This window comes from Pantherophis guttatus, chromosome 2 (genome assembly GCF_059756535.1).
Source record: "Pantherophis guttatus breed Tessera chromosome 2, ASM5975653v1, whole genome shotgun sequence".
Lineage (NCBI taxonomy): Eukaryota > Metazoa > Chordata > Lepidosauria > Squamata > Colubridae > Pantherophis > Pantherophis guttatus.
In genome coordinates, this window is record NC_142064.1 from 293,305,401 (window position 1) to 293,322,089 (window position 16,689).

The 16,689-nt window shown below is 65.2% G+C and overlaps 3 protein-coding genes across 12 annotated transcripts; 2 read left to right on the top strand and 1 right to left on the bottom strand.

Moving 5' to 3' along the window:
- Positions 1 to 1,237: 1,237 nt before the first annotated feature.
- On the bottom strand, positions 1,238 to 7,902 carry RXRB (retinoid X receptor beta). Of its 6 annotated transcripts, none has more exons than XM_060690163.2 (10): positions 7,526 to 7,902; positions 4,942 to 5,174; positions 4,701 to 4,854; positions 4,358 to 4,537; positions 4,069 to 4,235; positions 3,710 to 3,839; positions 3,476 to 3,608; positions 3,238 to 3,329; positions 3,032 to 3,137; positions 1,238 to 2,762 (listed from the first exon to the last, which is right to left on the bottom strand). In XM_060690163.2, exons 1-10 carry the CDS (start codon positions 7,809 to 7,811, stop codon positions 2,615 to 2,617), a joined length of 1,629 nt encoding a protein of 542 aa, XP_060546146.2. In that variant the 5' UTR covers positions 7,812 to 7,902; the 3' UTR covers positions 1,238 to 2,614. The 6 variants fall into 6 exon arrangements, with proteins under 6 accessions (XP_060546146.2, XP_087741134.1, XP_034286774.2 ...); XM_087885008.1 differs by having other exon boundaries at positions 7,530 to 7,707; XM_034430883.3 differs by having other exon boundaries at positions 4,003 to 4,235; positions 7,530 to 7,664.
- On the top strand, positions 7,599 to 11,772 carry SLC39A7 (solute carrier family 39 member 7). Its single transcript, XM_034430905.3, has 8 exons — positions 7,599 to 8,013; positions 8,174 to 8,633; positions 8,898 to 9,066; positions 9,250 to 9,336; positions 9,537 to 9,659; positions 10,164 to 10,274; positions 10,378 to 10,574; positions 10,764 to 11,772. Exons 1-8 carry the CDS (start codon positions 7,865 to 7,867, stop codon positions 11,013 to 11,015), a joined length of 1,548 nt encoding a protein of 515 aa, XP_034286796.3. The 5' UTR covers positions 7,599 to 7,864; the 3' UTR covers positions 11,016 to 11,772.
- A 143-nt stretch (positions 11,773 to 11,915) lies between these two features.
- Positions 11,916 to 16,689, top strand: HSD17B8 (hydroxysteroid 17-beta dehydrogenase 8). Of its 5 annotated transcripts, none has more exons than XR_009622227.2 (9): positions 11,916 to 12,909; positions 13,019 to 13,209; positions 13,293 to 13,409; positions 13,775 to 13,870; positions 13,975 to 14,064; positions 14,797 to 14,881; positions 15,011 to 15,053; positions 16,194 to 16,268; positions 16,349 to 16,689. XR_009622227.2 is itself a non-coding variant. In XM_060690215.2 (9 exons), the coding sequence occupies exons 1-9, from the start codon at positions 12,864 to 12,866 to the stop codon at positions 16,363 to 16,365; spliced, it is 756 nt and encodes a 251-aa protein (XP_060546198.2). In that variant the 5' UTR covers positions 11,916 to 12,863; the 3' UTR covers positions 16,366 to 16,689. The 5 variants fall into 5 exon arrangements, 4 of the variants coding, with proteins under 4 accessions (XP_060546198.2, XP_060546201.2, XP_034286779.2 ...); XM_060690215.2 differs by having other exon boundaries at positions 13,979 to 14,064; XM_060690218.2 differs by lacking the exon at positions 16,194 to 16,268.

Here is a 16,689-nt window from a genome sequence, read left to right on the forward strand (position 1 = left end):
CGCAACCCTGGCAGGTCCCTCTGCGTCTCCCGAGGCGGCCATCCTCACCCACGGAGACCAGGGAAGCCCGTGGGGCGTGAGAAAGGAGCTCCAGGGGCGAGAAAGTGACATGTGTGGATGCAAGACCCAGGCCAGTCCTGAGAAGGGGGAGGGGAGGGGGCGTCCTGAGGGGCTCTGGCGTCTCTGGTGGCCCAGCTGCAGGCAGGGGAGGGAGGGAGGGAGGGAGGGAGGGCAGCCCTCCCTCCGGGGACCAGCCTTGGGGTGGGTGGGGTGCTGCGGCCGTCCCACTCCACCCTGCCTAATTGCAGCCTTCTTCCTAGGATCTGGCCGGCCCCTCCCCTCTGGGGCAGAGGAAGAGCTGCTGGTGTCTTAAGGGGGGAGGGGGGCTTCTTGGCTCAGCAAGTGGGGGACAGATGGGAGGAGCCCCCCCCTCCAGGAAGCCCTTCTGCCTTTGCCCCTTCTCGGGAGCTGGCCAAGGCACGGTGCCCCCCCCAATGCCCAGCTCCCCCCTTTCCCCCACCCCGGCGCGCGCGGGGAGCCCTGTGCGGTCGCAAGGCGAGGGGGCAAAGGCCCCCGGGGGAGCCTGACCAGAGCCGGCGCCCTGGGTGGAGGCCGGCAGGACGGCGAGGAATGCGCGGCCGGCTATTCTGGGCTGCGGGTGTGGCGGCTCCGGCCGCAGAACCTCCGCCCGCCCTGCCAGCCCCGGAGCGCTCGCGCCCTTTGCACGTGCTCAGGAGCCCCGCAGCTCAGCCCAGCGCAGGGAGCCCCCCGCCTCCGCCCGGCGAGAGACGGACGAGGCCCTTCGGTGCGCGTCGGGCGAAAGGAGCCTGCAGGAACCCCCGGGGGAGACGAGCGCAGGCCGGCCGGCAACGGGGGTCAGCCCAGGCCACGGGGGGGGGGAGAGCGCAGCCCCGGCCGCCTTTTCCAGCCGACGGTATGCGGGGAATTCCCTGAAGGGGCGGGGGGGCTCCTGGGGGGCTCTGGGGTCCAGGAGCCCCCCGCCCCACATCCAGCCTGGCGAGGGAATCGCCCCGGAGGCGGCGCAGCGGGGAACCGGCCCTTGCCCAGGTGAGAGGGGGCGGCTTCCCCCCAGCGGCCGAGGGAAGAACTGCAGGGAGTAAAAAAAGGGGGACTTTCCCCGACCCAGGCGACGAAAGAGCCGGTCTTTTGGGGAGGGGGAGGAGGAGGGGGGGCTGTGGGGGGGGCTTTGCACCCAGTGAGAAATCAGACTACTACCTTAAAACCACAATACATGGTTTATTTGCGTGGTACGTAATGCAAACACAACAGCTGTGTTTTTTATTAACCAGGTTTGAGCAGAAGCCACAGAGAAACCTAACTAGGATTCCAAACGACTGAAACGTAGTCCGTTGCACAGAGGTGGCCGTCCGAGGACCCGGCTTGCAGGCGGCGGGAACGCCGGTCTCGCCTGGGCTGGGGAACCCCGTGGCCCACTTCCAACCGCCTGTGGCCACCCTCCAGGGGATGCTCAGGGAGCCCCCCCAAAGTTTCAACATCCGTGCCCCCCCCTCCCCTCAAAGGGCGGAGGTCCATCTCTTCCATAATAGCCGGGCAGCCTCTGGCGACATCGCAGCCTGGCACTCTGCACATGCTCAGAAGTTCTGCATTCCTGATTGAGGGTAAGGCGGAGGGGGAGCAAAGAGAGTGCCCCGGGCGCCCAAACAATTAAAATGGGGGAAGGAAGAGAAACAAAGCGGGGGGAGGGGGGGGCGCAAACGATTTGCCCTTTGGAAAAAGCAGGCTGATTAAACCAACAGCTCCCCCAAAGTGGGTCTTTGGGGGAGGTCACATAAATGGGGGAGGGGGGAAGGAAGCCTGTAGTCAGGGGGAGACTGAGAGGGAGACCCCCCCCCTCTCCACCCCCTCAGGCCTTACAAAGCCAGTGCTCAGAGCGCGAGGGAAGGGCATCAGCCAAGGGAGGGGAGGGGGTGGGGCAGGGAGGGGCTTCCAATTCGGCCACAGTCAGGGCAGCCCCCGACCCTCTTGGGGGTGAGAGGGGGAGCTCAGCCCCTGGGCACCCCAAGGACGTGGGGCAGTGGGCTCCCCTGTGCCAGGAGGGGGCGAGCAGGCTGTCTGGCATGAGGGCGTGCTCTGCCCCCCCCCCAGGCCGTGCCCCTTGCATAGATGAGGGCCGATACAGTCAAAGTGCTAAGCCAGAAGAGGAGGGGGGGAACTCAATGAAGCCCCCCCACAAGAAACGGGAACCACTTCAGAACCGGGACGGGGCTGCCAGAAACCCAGTGCCAAAAAGCCGGCTGGGGGGGCCCACTTCCCAAGCTGCAATGGAGGGGGGGGAGGAGCCCTGGCACATCCCTCCCCCAGCCCAGGGGGCTTCTCACGCAAACCGATTGGGAGGAGCAGCGTTACAGGGAGCCCTTCCCCGGGCGAGGACCCCCCCAGCACTCAGAGGCTGGCTGAGGGGGACCCCGTGATTTATGCAAAGGCGGGGAGGGGGCTAGCCCCCACCCCACTGTGGCTGGGAAGTACAGCCCCCAGCCTCAACACAGAGCACCGTGCGTGGGTAGGTGGGTGGGTGGGTGAGCTCCCGGCCTTCTTGGCAGCAATCCTCCGGTCCTTGGGGTGGGGGGTGGGGTCAGGACATCTGGTGGGGGGCTTCCAGCATCTCCATGAGGAAAGTGTCGATGGGGGTGTCCCCGATCAGCTTGAAGAAGAAGAGGTGCTCCAGGCACTTCAGCCCGATGGACCGCAGGGCAGGCAGACGCAGCAGCAGCTTGGCAAACCTGGGAGGGGGGGGCGGTTGGGGGGGGGAAGGTCAGGCCCTCAGTGGGGAGGAGGGGGCTCTTGTCCCTCCTCAGGAAGGCTTTGAAGGGCCCGGGGGCTGGAGTGCAATAGGAAGACCCTCCTTCGTTCCCTCCCCCCAAAGAGAGCGCCTAGGCAGGCAGAGATGGGGGTGGGAGCCTCCCCCCTGCCAAGGTCTCTCCTCTCACCACCACCCCTTGGGAGGGCCCGGGGGGGTCTCCCGCCCAGCTCCCCCCCTCGCCAGCCCTACCTCCCCTGCTGATCCGGGTACTTCTGCTTGCAGTAGGACTCCAGCGAGGCGTAGACTTTCTCGCGCAGCAGCTCCACCTCCCCGGGGTTGGAGAGGCCCTTGGCGTCTGGGAGGGGAGGGAAGAGAGCAAGATGGGAGGGGGTCACGCCCAGGAGGGGGGAGGCGATTCTCCGGGTGGGGGGGGTTGTCGATGAGCAAAGGCCCACCTGGGTTGAAGAGGATGATGGCACGCAGGCAGCCCAGCTCCGTCTTGTCCATCCGCATGTCGCGCATCTTGGACACCAGTTCGGTCAGCACCCTGGGGAGGCAAAAGGGCCACCTTTGGTGGGGGAAGCTCAGCTGGGGGGTGGAGAGCCAAGAGGGTCCCCTTTGCCCTTCTGCAACCGGGGTCTCTGGTCCCAAGGGGCAGCCTACTCCCCCGAGCCCCCTTTGCCCGCCCCGCACCTGTCGAAGATGGCCCCCACGCCGGCACTGTGGGCGCTGTTGCGATGGACGTGCAGCCCGGTGGCCAGCAGAATCCCGTCCTTCACCGAAATGGACCGGTGGGAGAAAGAGGCGATCAGCAGCTCGTTCCAGCCTGCCGGAGGGAGAGAGGACGCCGTGAGACCAGGGGTTTGTGAGTGTCCGGGAGACCCTCCCGAATGGACGAGGGCCAGGCCAGGCCCCAGGCTGACTCACCGGCCCGGAGCAGGATGACCTGGTCGTCCAGGGGCAGCTCCGAGAAGTGGGGGATGCGCTTGGCCCATTCCACCAGGGTGAAGAGCTGCTTGTCCGCAGCCTGGCAGATGTTGGTCACCGGGTCATTGGGCTGCAGGAAAAAAGGAGGGGGGGGCAACAGGCAGGTGGAGGGTGGGACGGGGGACGCTTGAGCCAGCACTGGGACCCCCCACGCCAGGCGGAGCCGCTCGCCGACAGCTCCCCCTCCTCCCTCCCCCACCCGCCCCCTCCTCCACCCCACCCTGCCCCCTTACCTCGTCTGTTTCGGTGGGGTGGTGGAGGGACCGCTCTGATCCCGCTGCTCCCCTTCCCCAACTCACCGAGCTGCCCCCCGTGCCGGCTCCGTCAACGCCTTGGTCTGACTTCTGCTCCACGGCCAGCTCGGCCTCCAGGATCTTCTCCACCGGCATGTCCTCGTTGGCGCCGGTGCCAGCCAGCTCCCCCTCCCCGTCCTTCTCCTTGCCCCGCTGGCGCTCCTCCTGCACGGCTGCGTCATGAATGCAAAAGGGGTGGTAGGCATTGCTGGGGGGTAGCCCCCCTCCCTCCCGGAAGAAAGCAGTGGGAGGGGTGCCACCCCTGGGCCCTCCGCCTGCCACCCCCTTGCGCTACCTTCGCGCTTCATGCCGGTGGCCAGGCACTTCTGGTAGCGGCAGTACTGGCATCGGTTGCGCTGGCGCTTGTCAACGATGCAGTCCTTGTTGTCGCGACAGGTGTAGGTGAGGTCCTTCCGGATGGTGCGCTTGAAGAAGCCCTTGCAGCCCTCGCAGCTGTAGACCCCGTAGTGCTTCCCTGTGGGGCACAGGAGGGCTCACCCCGGGCCCGGCATGGCCTCCTCCCTCCCTCCCTCCCGCAAAATCCCAGCCCATCCAAAGACCAGCCCCTCCCCCCAAAAGACCCTCCCTCGTTCAGGTACCCTCCTCCGCAAACACGTGGGTGGCTCTGCCCCACCTACCTGAAGACCGGTCCCCACAGATGGCGCAGAGCCGCTTCCCGGGCACCAGGCCGCTGTGGGGGTGCCCTGGCAGGACCCTCATGCCCACCGGAGGCTTCACGTCTTCCGAGCTGCTGACCGAGTGGAGGCCGGACAGGTTGACTGTGGAGTTGATCTGGAAGGGGTGGAGGGGCCTTCAGAGCCGGGGCCCAGGGCCCCTGCCGCCCCATCCGCCCGCCCATCGTCTGCGGTCCCTGCTTACTTGGGGGCTGCTGACGGGCCCGTAGCCGATGGAAGGGGTGGCCGGGAGCCCCGGGGAGCCCATGGAGGAGCTGATGACCGGGAAGGGGGAGCCAAGCCCACCGATGGAGCTGGTCATGGCCGAGCCGATCATGGAGGGGTGCAGAGGGGGGGGAGGCTCAGGCGGCGGGGAGGATCCCAGGCCCCGCAAAGGGGGAGAGCTGCTGAGCGAAGAGCTGTCCGGACTCCTGCAGTCTTCAGAGGGTGGGGAGGAGGAGGAGGAGGAGGAAAAAGAAAGGAGGGGGGACGTTAATATAACAGTTGGAGCCCCCACCCACCCACCCACCCACCCCAGATGTCGGGTTGCAGAGTCTCTCCCTGAAGACTTCCTCCTTAGCCCCCACCCAGACTCCCACAGCTTCCTCCCTCTCCGGATATTTTGCAAGGCGTTCGGCAGTCACATGACCGGCTGGCACCCAGCCGCCGCTGCTTCCTGGGACAGAGGGAGGAGAAGTGGGGAGGGGTCCTCGGGACTGCCCTTTTCCCTCTCCCCACCCCTTCAGAGCCGACCTTTCCCTGCACAGCACCCTCTCAGCCCCATGGGAAGACCTCTTCGGGTGAGGGGGGGGCATTTCAAGCAAAGCTCGAAACAGACCCTGGGGGATCAGCCCCCCCCCCCCCCGTCCCCGAGCTGGGCTCCCTCCCTGGGTGGGCCAGGGCTAAGCAAGGAAGGGGCAGCCAGGCAGCATCCCGTTCTGCCCACAGCAACCACTGTCAGCAAGGGGGCTCAGAACCCCAGTGCTGCCCCACTGGCCGTGTCCTTGGAGAAGCCAGGCCCGGCCCAGCCCCTCCTGAGGACCCCCCACTCCCCCAGGAGGGCTGGGCTGGTTCTTTCCCGTGGACAGGGAAGGACGGAGGTTCCTCCTGCGACAGGAGCCCCCCTGGGCCTCTCCTGCCCCCCCACGTTCAGCCACGCATCCTGGTGGGCACAGGTGGCGAATTCTGCCTCTGGCCAGCTCCCTTCCCAAATCATAAGTCTTAAAAAAAAAAAAAAAACACCTGTGAGTGAGTGGGGGGGGTGTGGGTGGCTGAGGGAACCATTTCCTTCCCTTTGTGCCAATGGGGCTTGGATCCTGCATCCTGCAGCTCCGGAAAGATGGGACGAGGCCTGCTGCCCCAAATCCCGGCAAGCGATCGCTGCCAGTCAGAGCGGACAAGAGGGACCGGGCTGGGCAAAGCCAACTGGCCGGGTCTGAACCAGTGGCGGCTCCTCGGAGGAGGGTCAGGAAAACAGGGCAGCCGAAACGGTTAGGAGGCCAGAAGGGCTCAGCACCCGAGAAGAAGCCAACGCTGGGAGCTGAGGTGAGGCAGCAAAATAAATGGATTTGAGGGAATTTCTCTCTTGACAGAGATCAGCACCGGAGCAAGCTGAGAGCGGCGTCCCAGCCTATTTTGTTTTAGGTTTGATGGGCGGGAGGGAGGGAGGGAGAGGACGATGGGGGGCTGAGAGAAAGGAAGGCCACAGAGCTCCAGGGGTGGGGAGGGGGCTGCCCTACTGACAGCAGCCCAGACCACCAGGGCTTCAACGTCTCCCGAGAGTCCCCGTCCTCCGGTTCTCCCAAAGATGCTTCCCCCCGACCCCTGGAAAAGAGCAACCGGAATGTCTTGAGTTTGTTTGTTTCCCCCCCCCCCTTGGAAGACGTTTCGCTCTTCTTGGAAGAAGCTTTTTCCCTTCACTGGAACCAGGGAAGCTTCTTGGAGGAGAAGGAAAAGGTTTTCAGAGGAAGGAAAAGAAAACTGGCCAGAAAGTCCAGCTGCCCTTTGGAAAAAGGGGAATAAAAGGAAAAAAGGCTCTTTTTTCCTGGGGTGAAGCTGGGGGGGGGGGGGTGTCAAACTAAGCCAGTCCTCCCCCAAGGAGGAGAAAGGGGGGGGGCAGAAGGGGCTTCCCGGCCCTTTAGCGCGGCCCCCTCGGATGAACGGGGCTCAGAGGGACCCCTCCCCTCCCGGGATCAAGGCGAAAGGGGGGGGGGCCTTCAAGGCCGATCCTGGCAGATGAAGAGAGAGAGAGAGAGACCCCTCCCCACAAAAAAAGATCAAGTCTCCGGCGGGGGGGGGAGAGAGCCCGCAGGGGCGAAGGGGCGGGGCTCCGTCTAGGCTCCTCCCCTGAAGGACGGGACGGTTCTCCCCTCCCCCCACGGTCAGCCTGGGCGCCCCCCACCCGCCCCCCCTCCCCCTCCCCCAAAAAAGGGGCTGCTGCCCGCGGGAGGAAGCCTCGAGAGGCCGCCCCTCCTTCCCCGCGAAGGCCGAGGACGGCGGAAGGGCCGGTCGGGGCCTCCGGGCGTTGGGCTCCCCGTTGGGAAGAGCCTCGATCGGGGCGTCCCGGGACCTTCCGCCGGGCACGCGGAGCCTCCGCCGAGGGCAGAAGGGGATCCTCGGGGCGCCTCCCTTCCCCTCCCCTCCCTCGGGGGCGGCCCCTACCTGCTCCTCCTCCTCCTCCTCCCCGTCCCGCGTCCCCCATGGCCGCGCTGGGTCCCGCCGGGCGCCCCGGACTCCGCTCCCTCCCGCCGCCCCCGCCCCCGCCGGGCGCCGCCGCCGCCGCCGCTTACCCACCATGCACCGCGCGGCCCTCGGCGCGGCTCTCCGGCCTTGGCCAGACTCCCGGCATGCCCCGCGACCGCCGCCGCCGATTGGCCCCGGCGGGGACTCCCGGCGTGCTCCGCGGCGGGCCTGAGCGGGGCCCCTTTCCTCGCGGGGGCCGCCTCCCTGGCCGCGCGGAGGAGGAGAGTTTCCGTGCGCGAAAGGCCTTCCGGTGCCGCCAAGGGCGGAGGTGCCGGAACCGGGGAGGCTGAGGAGGGAAACTTTCCCCGCCCGCGTAGTCCGGGCGGCGGCCATCTTTGTTAAGGGCCGGCCTCTCGTTCCTCTACGGAGCCGCCGCGGTCGCCGCCATGATGGTGGCGGGCGGGGCGCCCCGCGGCGCCATGTCGGAAGCGGGCGGGAGAGCGAGGGCGCGTGGATGTTCTCGCGAGGCCTTGGCGCGGTGGGCGGGGCCTGGGTGCCACGTCTGGTCTGAGCCCGGCGCGTCTCTGGAAGCCGGGTGAGCCTGGGGGTCCCGCGGGGGCCATAGAGTGCGGGCGCAGAGGGGCCCCCCCGGGGGGAGCCCGGCCATAGAGTCCGGGCAGAGCGGAGGCGGGGGGAGGGGGGCTGGGAAGCGGGTGCGACGGGGGCTCCCGGCTAAGGCGCGTCTCCCCCGGCAGGGCGATGGCGATGGGCGGCTGCAGCGGCGGAGGGCTCCGGGGGGCGACGGCGGCCCTGGCGGTGTGCGCGGCCTTGCTGTGTGCCGCCTCCGGCCAGCACGGGGACGCGCATCACGGCCACTCCCACTCCCACGGAGGACACCACGGCCACAGCCACGAGCACATCTGGCACGGCCCCGGAGACCCCGCCCACGAGGGGCCCCACAAGGACCACGCCCACTCCCACGAGGGGCTCCACGCCCACTCCCACGGAGGACACCAGGGACACGGCTGCCACGGCCACAGCCACGAGCACATCTGGCACGGCCCCGGCCCCGGAGACCCCGCCCACGAGGAGATCCACGGCCACGCCCACTCCCACGAGGACCACGCCCACCAGCCCCCGCACAGCCACGGGGGTCCCAGGCCCTCCGCCCCGCCCAGGAGGGAGAAGCTGGAGCCCTTCCGGCTGTGGAGCTACGTGAGTGGGGCAACACCCCCCCCGACCCCCCCCTCTCTCTGTCTCTGCGGTGGGAGGGAAAGCCGGTGTGGGGTGCAGGTGGGATCCCCGCAGGGGCTGAGTGGGGTTGGGGGGGCTACTGCCCTCCTGGCTGCCTCCAGAGAAGTGGAGGTGGGGGGGGTCTCTCCCAGCATGCATCCTGGAGGGGTTTTTTTCTCCCCCCCCTTTGCTTTCTCCGCTGGAGGAGGGGCTGCTGCCCACCCTGCCCTTTCCCTCCCCCCGCAGGCCCTCGGGGCGACCCTCCTGATCAGCGCCGCCCCCTACTTCATCCTCTTCCTGATCCCCGTGGAGTCCAACAGCCCCCAGCACCAGGCCCTGCTCAAGCTGCTGCTCAGCTTCGCCTCGGGGGGCCTCCTGGGGGACGCCTTCCTGCACCTCATCCCCCACGCCCTGGGTGAGTCTCCCCCCCACACACCCACACAGGGCTCCCCCCCCCGGCCCCACACGGAGGCTGCCGAAGCCAGCAGCAAGGGACGGGCCCCAGGGGGAGGGGACGGGGTCCGTGGGTGTGGGTGGGTGGGTGGCCCCCTCTCCCAAGCTGAGAGGCCCCACTCCCGGTGCTTCTCTCCCCCCGCAGAGTCCCACGCTCCTCACGGAGAAGGAGGCAGTGGCGGCCACGGCCATTCCCACACCAAGCCTTCCGGCCACGGCCACTCCCACCAAGGTAGGGGGCGATGCAAAGTCCTGGTGGCCGAAGAGGGGAAACTCTGAAGTGGGTGTCTGGACACCTTGCTCCCCGGTGGCCGAACTGGGGGGCAAACGGAGGAGAAGCTTTCTTTTTCCCTCAGCTTTTATGGGGTGTGGGGCAATCCTTAGAAAGAGAAAACCTCCCCCCCTCAAGTGTTGCCCCTCGCCTCCTTCCAGGCCCCGAGCACCAGCACACAATGGCCGTCGGCCTCTGGGTCCTGAGTGGCCTCGTGGCCTTCTTGGTGGTGGAGAAGTTCGTCCGACACGTCAAAGGGGGACACGGCCACACTCACGCTCACGGTGGGTACGGCTGCCACGGCCGGCTGCTGGGCTGCTGGTGCTGGGAGGGGTGGAGGGCCAGCCACCCCCCGTGGATGGGGAGGGGGATCCCTCTGGAATCTGTGCCCCATAGCAGCTCCTAAAGGCCTCCAGTGGGGCAGGGCTTAGAATGTAGCATTGCAGGCAGACTCCGCATTCCCACAGCCAGCAGTTTGATCCTGACTGGCTGAAGGTTGACTCGGACATCCGTCCTTCCGAGGTGGGTAAAATGAGGACCCAGATTGTTGGGGGGCAAGAGGCTGGCTCTGTAAACCGCTTAGAGAGGGCTGTGAAGCGGACTAAGGGCCATTGCTGCTGCAGCTCTGGGTCCAGTCTGCTGACTCCTCTGGGTGGATGAAACCCTCCGACCTCTTTCTCCCCCCGGGAGATTTGGGGCAGGGAGGCCCAGCGGATGTGGGGACCCATCAGGGCAGCTTCGTCCTTAACCACCTCCTGCTTCACACGCCTCCTCCGTCTCTCCTGCAGCTGCCAAGGCCAAGAGCAGCGATGACGAAGGGGAGAAGGAAGAGGTCCGAGGGCCGGCAGGGAAAGCAGCCGCCCCCCCTGCCAGGAAGGCAGAGGCACCTCCAGAGTCTGGTGAGGGGGGCTCGGGGCATCCAGAGGGGCGGGCGTGCTGGGCTCATCTGGCCAGAGCATCCCGATTGACCTCTTGCTCCCTCTCTCCCCCCCCCTCCTCCAGCCATGCGTGTGGCCGGCTACCTCAACCTGGCTGCTGACTTCGCCCACAACTTCACGGACGGGCTGGCCTTGGGCGCCTCCTTCGTGGCGGGCAGCACCGTGGGCGCCATCACCACCCTCACCGTGCTGCTCCACGAGGTGCCCCATGAAGTGGGCGACTTCGCCATCCTCGTCCAGTCTGGCTGCACGAAGCGGAAGGTGGGTGGGGAGGCTTCCCTCGTGGACCCCGGCCCAAAAAGCCTGCGGGCTCTTCCCTATGTAGCTCCCGGGAGGACGGGCGTGTGTGTGTGTGGAGGGCTGGGGGGGGGGGCACTACGGGTCCTTAGTTCAAAGAGGGGCAGAGGGGGTCTCCCTGGTCTCGGCTGACCGGCCTCCTCTTCTGCCCAGGCCATGAAGCTGCAGCTAGTGACGGCCCTGGGGGCGCTGGCGGGCACAGTCTGCTCCCTGCTGGCGGAGGGCGTGGGCGAGGTGGCCACTGCCTGGATCCTGCCCTTCACGGCCGGCGGCTTCATCTACGTGGCCACCGTCTCCGTGATCCCAGAGCTCCTGCAGGAGGCGGGACCGGTCCAGTCCTTGCTGGAGGTGCTGAGCCTGCTGGGCGGCGTAGTCATGATGGTCTTCATCGCCCAATACGAGTAGAGAGGACGAGGCGGAGATTTGGCGTCGGGCGAGGGGGGTCAGCAAGGCCGCTGGAAGGAGCCGCCCCTGCCCGCGTGGGTGCCCCCCTGCCTCCTCCCCCCACGCTGCTCCAGAGGACTCCACGGAAGGCCCCGGCTGTTCCTGTCTTCCAGGGCAAGGACGGGAGCAGGAAACGGGTCTGGCCGTCCAGGGGACCAACTTGTCTGTCCCATGGGGCACCCTGGGAACCGGTGCGCCTGTACTGTTTGTGTATGTGTGTGTGTATGTGTGTGAGTGAGAGAAGGTGGATGACAGCGAGTTGTGCACTTCCTTGCAATTTCTAAACCCCCCCCCCCCCCACAAGCTTTCTGCTGGACGGTGCAGACCCAGATCGCATTTCCTGCCCTCTGTCTCTTCCTCCCCACGCCTGGCCTGCTGAGGGAAGAGGGGCAGAGGGGTGGGGGTTGCGGGGGGGGGGGGATAAACAAAAATCATGCTTTCAGAGGAGCCAGATGGCGTCCAGGTGTTGGTGTGCGAGTGAGCGAGAGTGAGAGAGAAGGTTCCGGTATACATTTCTTTCGTATCTCCTTTTTTATATGACGGGTGGGGTGAGTGGTGGGATGGGCGAAGGGCTGCCCCCTGGAAGGCTGCCAAGGGCTCCCGGCCTCTTATCTAAGGAGACGTGGCCGTCCACCCGGCTTCTGTTTCCGGGAGGGAGGGAGGAGGAGGAGCCAGGAAAGGGAGGAGGAACTCCTTCAATAAAGACGTCCAGACTCCAGAGGTTCTCCTGTGGTCTTTGTGCTCCAGATGCTGGAAACGCCCCCCCCCCCCCTTGGCTCCAGGTGGGGGTGCTGAGCGCCCTCCCTTCCTGCAGCTTCCCACGTCCCTCCCTCTCCCGCCACACCTGAGCAGGGGGCTGGACTAGAAGACCTCCAAGGTCCCATCCAGCTCCGTTCTGCTCTTTCCACAGGGCTCGATTTGTGCGTTGTGATGCGTTGCGTTGTCCCACTAAAGTGCCCCACAAGGGCCCTCGCCCCCTTCTTAACCAATCCGGTTGGGGCCTTGGAAGGAATGATTCCCGGGGTGCCCTGTGGGAAAAGGGATTCCTTCCCCAATACAGGAAGTCCTTGACTTACAGCAGTGACCGCTTGAACCTGCAACGGCACTGAAAAAGTTTCACACAGGGCATCTTTCGGAAACTTGACACCTGCAATATCCACATGGTCAAAATTCGGACGCTAGGCAAGTGGGCTCGTGTTTATGACGGTTGCAGTCTCCTGGGGTCACGCGGTCTCCCTTTTGCGACCTCCTGACAAGCCAGATTCACTTAACAACCAGGTTGCCAACTTATCAATTGCTGGGATTGGCTTTAACAATTGTGGCAAGGAAGGTCGTAAAACGGGGCCGTTAACAGAAATTTGGGGCTCAAGCGTAAGTCATAAGTCGAGGACTGCCTCTCAACGCCCCCAGACGGGGAGGTGGTCCTGTGCAGCTGCCCCCACCACGTCCCCACCATGGAGGCTTTGAGCCCTCCCGGCAGGCCGAGTCGGGAGGGGGCCACTGGGGACCCCCGCAGCCCTTGGGGGCTTTTGCAGTGTTTGTGTAGGGAGGGGGGGCGGATTTCTCGCTCTGCGCGTGCGTGAGTCTGCCTGCCCCTGCAGCAGCTGGGCCATTCCTCCTCTCCTCCCTCCCTCCCTCCCTCCGCGCGAGAACTTTTGCCCCCCAGCGCTTGACCAGGGATTTGCACGCGGGGAGGGAGGGGTGGATCTCGGTGGGAATAGCTGCCACGATCTGCGCCTGCGCGCTCCCTCGGGAGGACCGAGAGTGCCGCCTAGAGCGCCGCCCTCTTCCGGGAAGGGGCTTCCGGCCATGGCGGCGCACCTGAGGCTCCGCGGGGCGCTGGCGCTGGTCACCGGTGCGGGGGGGGGAGGTGGGGGAGGGGCGTGTCGGTTGTGGGGGGGCGGGGGGTCCCTGGCTGGGCCTGACGGGGTCTCCCCCCTCCCTCCCTCCCTCCCTCCTCGCAGGGGCCGGCAGCGGCATCGGGCGGGCGGTGAGCCTCCGACTGGCCCGCGAAGGCGCCACGGTGGCGGCGGCGGACGTGGACGAGGCCGGGGCGGCCGAGACGCTGCGGGCGATGCCGCCGGGGGACCACCAGGCCGCGCGGGTGGACGTGGGCTGCGCCGAGAGCGTGGAGGAGCTGCTGAGGGGGCTGCAGGTGGGGGGGGAGGGGGCGGGGGCGGGGCCTGAACAAACCCCTCCCCCGCAGGGCTCCGCCTCCTCACCTCCCTTTCTGCGCAGGCGCGCTTCTCCCGGCCCCCCACGGTCTGCGTGAACTGCGCGGGGATCACGCGCGACGAGTTCCTGCTGCGGCAGAGCGAGGCCGCCTTCGAGGCCGTCCTGAGGGTCAACCTGAAGGTGCCCCTTCCCCCCCCCACCCCCAAAGATGAAAGGGCTGGGATGGTGGTGGGGGGGGGGGAAGATCTTTCCTTCCAGACGTCTCATCACCCAGCCAGGGAACGCCATCAGCCCTCGCTGGAGGGGTGGGTGACATCTGCGGATGACCCTGGATCTGCCCCCTTTGGCAGATGGAGGCTTTTCCTGGACAGTCACTTAGCCTGCAATGATCTAGGATCTCCTGCTTGAGCCAAAGTCCCTTCCGGATTCTATCCTATATTCTATATTCTATATTCTTTATTCTATTCCCCATCCCTTCTTTTGCAAAGCCTGCAAGAAAGCTCAGAGGCCACCAAGGACCTCCCTCTCTCTCTCCCTCCTCGCAGGGGGCCTTCCTGGTGACGCAGGCCGTGGCGAAGGCGCTGGTGGAGAGCAGGGCCAGCGGGGGCTCCATCGTCCACCTGGGCAGCGTGGTAGGGAAGGTGCGAGGGGAGGGGAAGAAGGGCAGGGGGGTGAGAGGCTGGGCCCCAGGCCCCCTCTTTGCCCTCAGGGCCCCCCTCTTCACCACCTCTCTGTCTCGCCCCAGCCAGGTGGGGAATCTGGGCCAGGTGAACTATGCAGCTTCCAAGGCAGGGGTGGAGGCCCTGGCCAAGACGGCGGCCAAGGAGCTGGCCAGGTGAGGTTCCCTCGGGGGGGGGGGCTCCACAAAAGATTGCCTCACCCTCCTCTCCTGCCTGGCCAGGCTCCCTCCTCTTCCCTCCTCCTCTCCTTTGCCTCTGGGGGTGCAGTTTTTGGCCGGAAGCTCCTCCGTCCTTATCCCACGTAGTCCTCGACTTACGACCACAATGGAATCCAAAATTTCTGTTGCTAAGGGAGGAATTTGTTAAGTGAGTCTTGCCCCGTTTTACGACCTTTCTCGACACGTTTGTTAAGGGAATTGCTGCAGTTGCTAAATTAGTAACCTGGTTGTTAAGCGAATCCGGCTTCCCCATTGACTTTGCTTGTCAGAAGGCCTCCTGGGGGCATCACGGGACACCCCCGGGACACCGCAGCCGTCATAAATACGAATCAGTTGCCCAGCATCTAAATTTTGATCACATGACCCCAAGGGTCGTAAGTGTGAAAAATGGTCCCGAGTTGCTTTTTTCAGCCCCGTTGTAACTTTGGTCGCTAAATGAACTGTCATAAGTCGAGGACTGCCTGTACTCCATGGGGTCTGCTCTAAGAGGGAGCCATTAGTGGGAGAGGCGAGGACAAAAGCTTCAATTAACGTTAGTGCTGTTGTGCAAAGCGGGCGAACGGTGGGGGTCTCCTCTGTGAGAGAGAGAAGTGCCAAAGCCGCCCCTCCCCCCGTCCCTTCTCCTCTTCCTCCTCCTCCTCCTCCTCTTCCTCCGTTTCCTTTGCCCAGGTACGGCATCCGCTGCAACACCGTTCTGCCAGGGTTCATCCGCACCCCCATGACGGACAAGGTCCCCACCAAAGTCCTGGATAAGGTCAGCACTTCCTGCAGGACCTCTGTGTGTGTGTGTGTGTGTGTGTGTGTGTGTGTGTGTGTGTGTGTGTAGAGAGACAAGGTGGGGTCCCAGGGACGTGTGGCCGATTTCCTTCCGTTTCTTCCCCAGTTTGCTGCAATGGTGCCGATGGGACGCCTGGGGGAGCCTGAAGGTGAGGCCTCCATCGAGCTGCTGCATTGGGGGGGGGACCCGGAGGGAAAGGGAGCCTCTGCTCACCCCCAGAGTGCCTCTTGCCTGCCGCTCAGGAGAAGCTGCCCCTCCCCGTGTCATCTGGGCCTGGGGAGACATTCGGCAAAGATCCTCTCTGCCTCCCACGCGACCATCCTCCGTCCGTCCCTTGGGGTGTGGGGGGAGCTCCCAAAAAAAGAGGTCTGGAGTCTGCTGTGGGGCAAGGAAGCGATCGGCCCAGTGGGGAGAAAAGGCGTCCCTGCTGGAGGGGCTGAGCCTGGACTGCATGAGGAGAGGACCCTTAGCTCCCACCTGGGTCCACACAGGATGCTCAACTCAGAACAGAACAAAATCACAGAGTTGGAAGGGACCTTGTAGGTCATCTAGTCCAACCCTCAGCCCAACCACCATTTCTGACCGAGGGCAGCCCAGTCTCTTCCTGAAAGCTTCCAGGGATGAAGCTCCCACAACTTCCGAAGGCAACTCCTCTTCCACGGGTTGATGGTTCTCCCTGTCAGAAAATCCCTCCTTGTTTCCAGGCTGAATCTCTCCTCGTTCAGTTTCCATCCATTCTTCCTTGTCTGGACCTCAGGGGCTTTGGAAAAAATAGCTGGACCCCCTTCCTCCTCTCTGGGGCAGCCCCTCAAATATAGGAAGACTGCTCTCCTGTCTCCCCTGGTCCTTCCCTTCCCTAGACCAGCCAGGCCCAGTTCCTGCAACCGTTCCTTCATCGTATGTTTTAGCCTCCAGTCCCCTCACCATCCTGGTTGCTCTTCTCTGCACTCTTTCTACTGTCTCAATATCCTTTTTTATAGTCTGGTGACCAAATCTGGGTGCAAGACCCCGATGCCGCTCGCAAGGCGTTGTGAGAGCCAGACCTCGGAAGGCAGAAGCCCCTTTTCCAGAGTTTTCCAGAAGCTTCTTCCTTAGAATAAAACTTCAGCTGGGAAAAAGGGCTTTTGGGCTCCTTCCGAGATCTGGCAGCTGGGTTTGGTGGCCAGGAGAGCAGCCTGGTTGCAGGAACCTGCTTAACCCCCCCGGGGCATCTGGAGTGGGCTCTGCTCTTCGCTCTCTTCCGGGGGTCACTCTGATCCCCCCCCCCGCTCCTCCTCCCCCCCCCCAGATGTGGCCGACGTCTGTGCCTTCCTTGCTTCGGACGAGAGCCGGTATATCACAGGGGCCAGCCTGGAAGTGACAGGTAGGGCTGCCTGGGAGGGGGGGGGGGGGGGCTGGTCCAGCATTCATCTTCCCAGCTCTGAGCACTGCTTCCTCCACCAGGGGGCCTCTTCATCTGAGCCTCTGCCGCCCCCTGCTGGGGGAGACCATCAGGCACACACTTCCAGGAAGGATCCTGGGCCTCTTCCAGTAGACGCTGCATCCATGGACGGACCTGGTGCCCGGCCGATGCCCGTCGCTGCCAGGGCGCCGTAGAGGATGGGCCCTGGACCTGTACGGAACGGAGGGAGCCTCTTCCTGCCCTGGCTCCCCCCCTCCACCCCAGCAGAGTGGTACAATTGCTGTTTCAGGCTGGTGGTGGCTAGGAGGAGTTTTATATTCACCTGTGGATTAATTGAGCAATCGGTTGAATTAAAATAAAGGTGCTTTTTCACACTCAATAA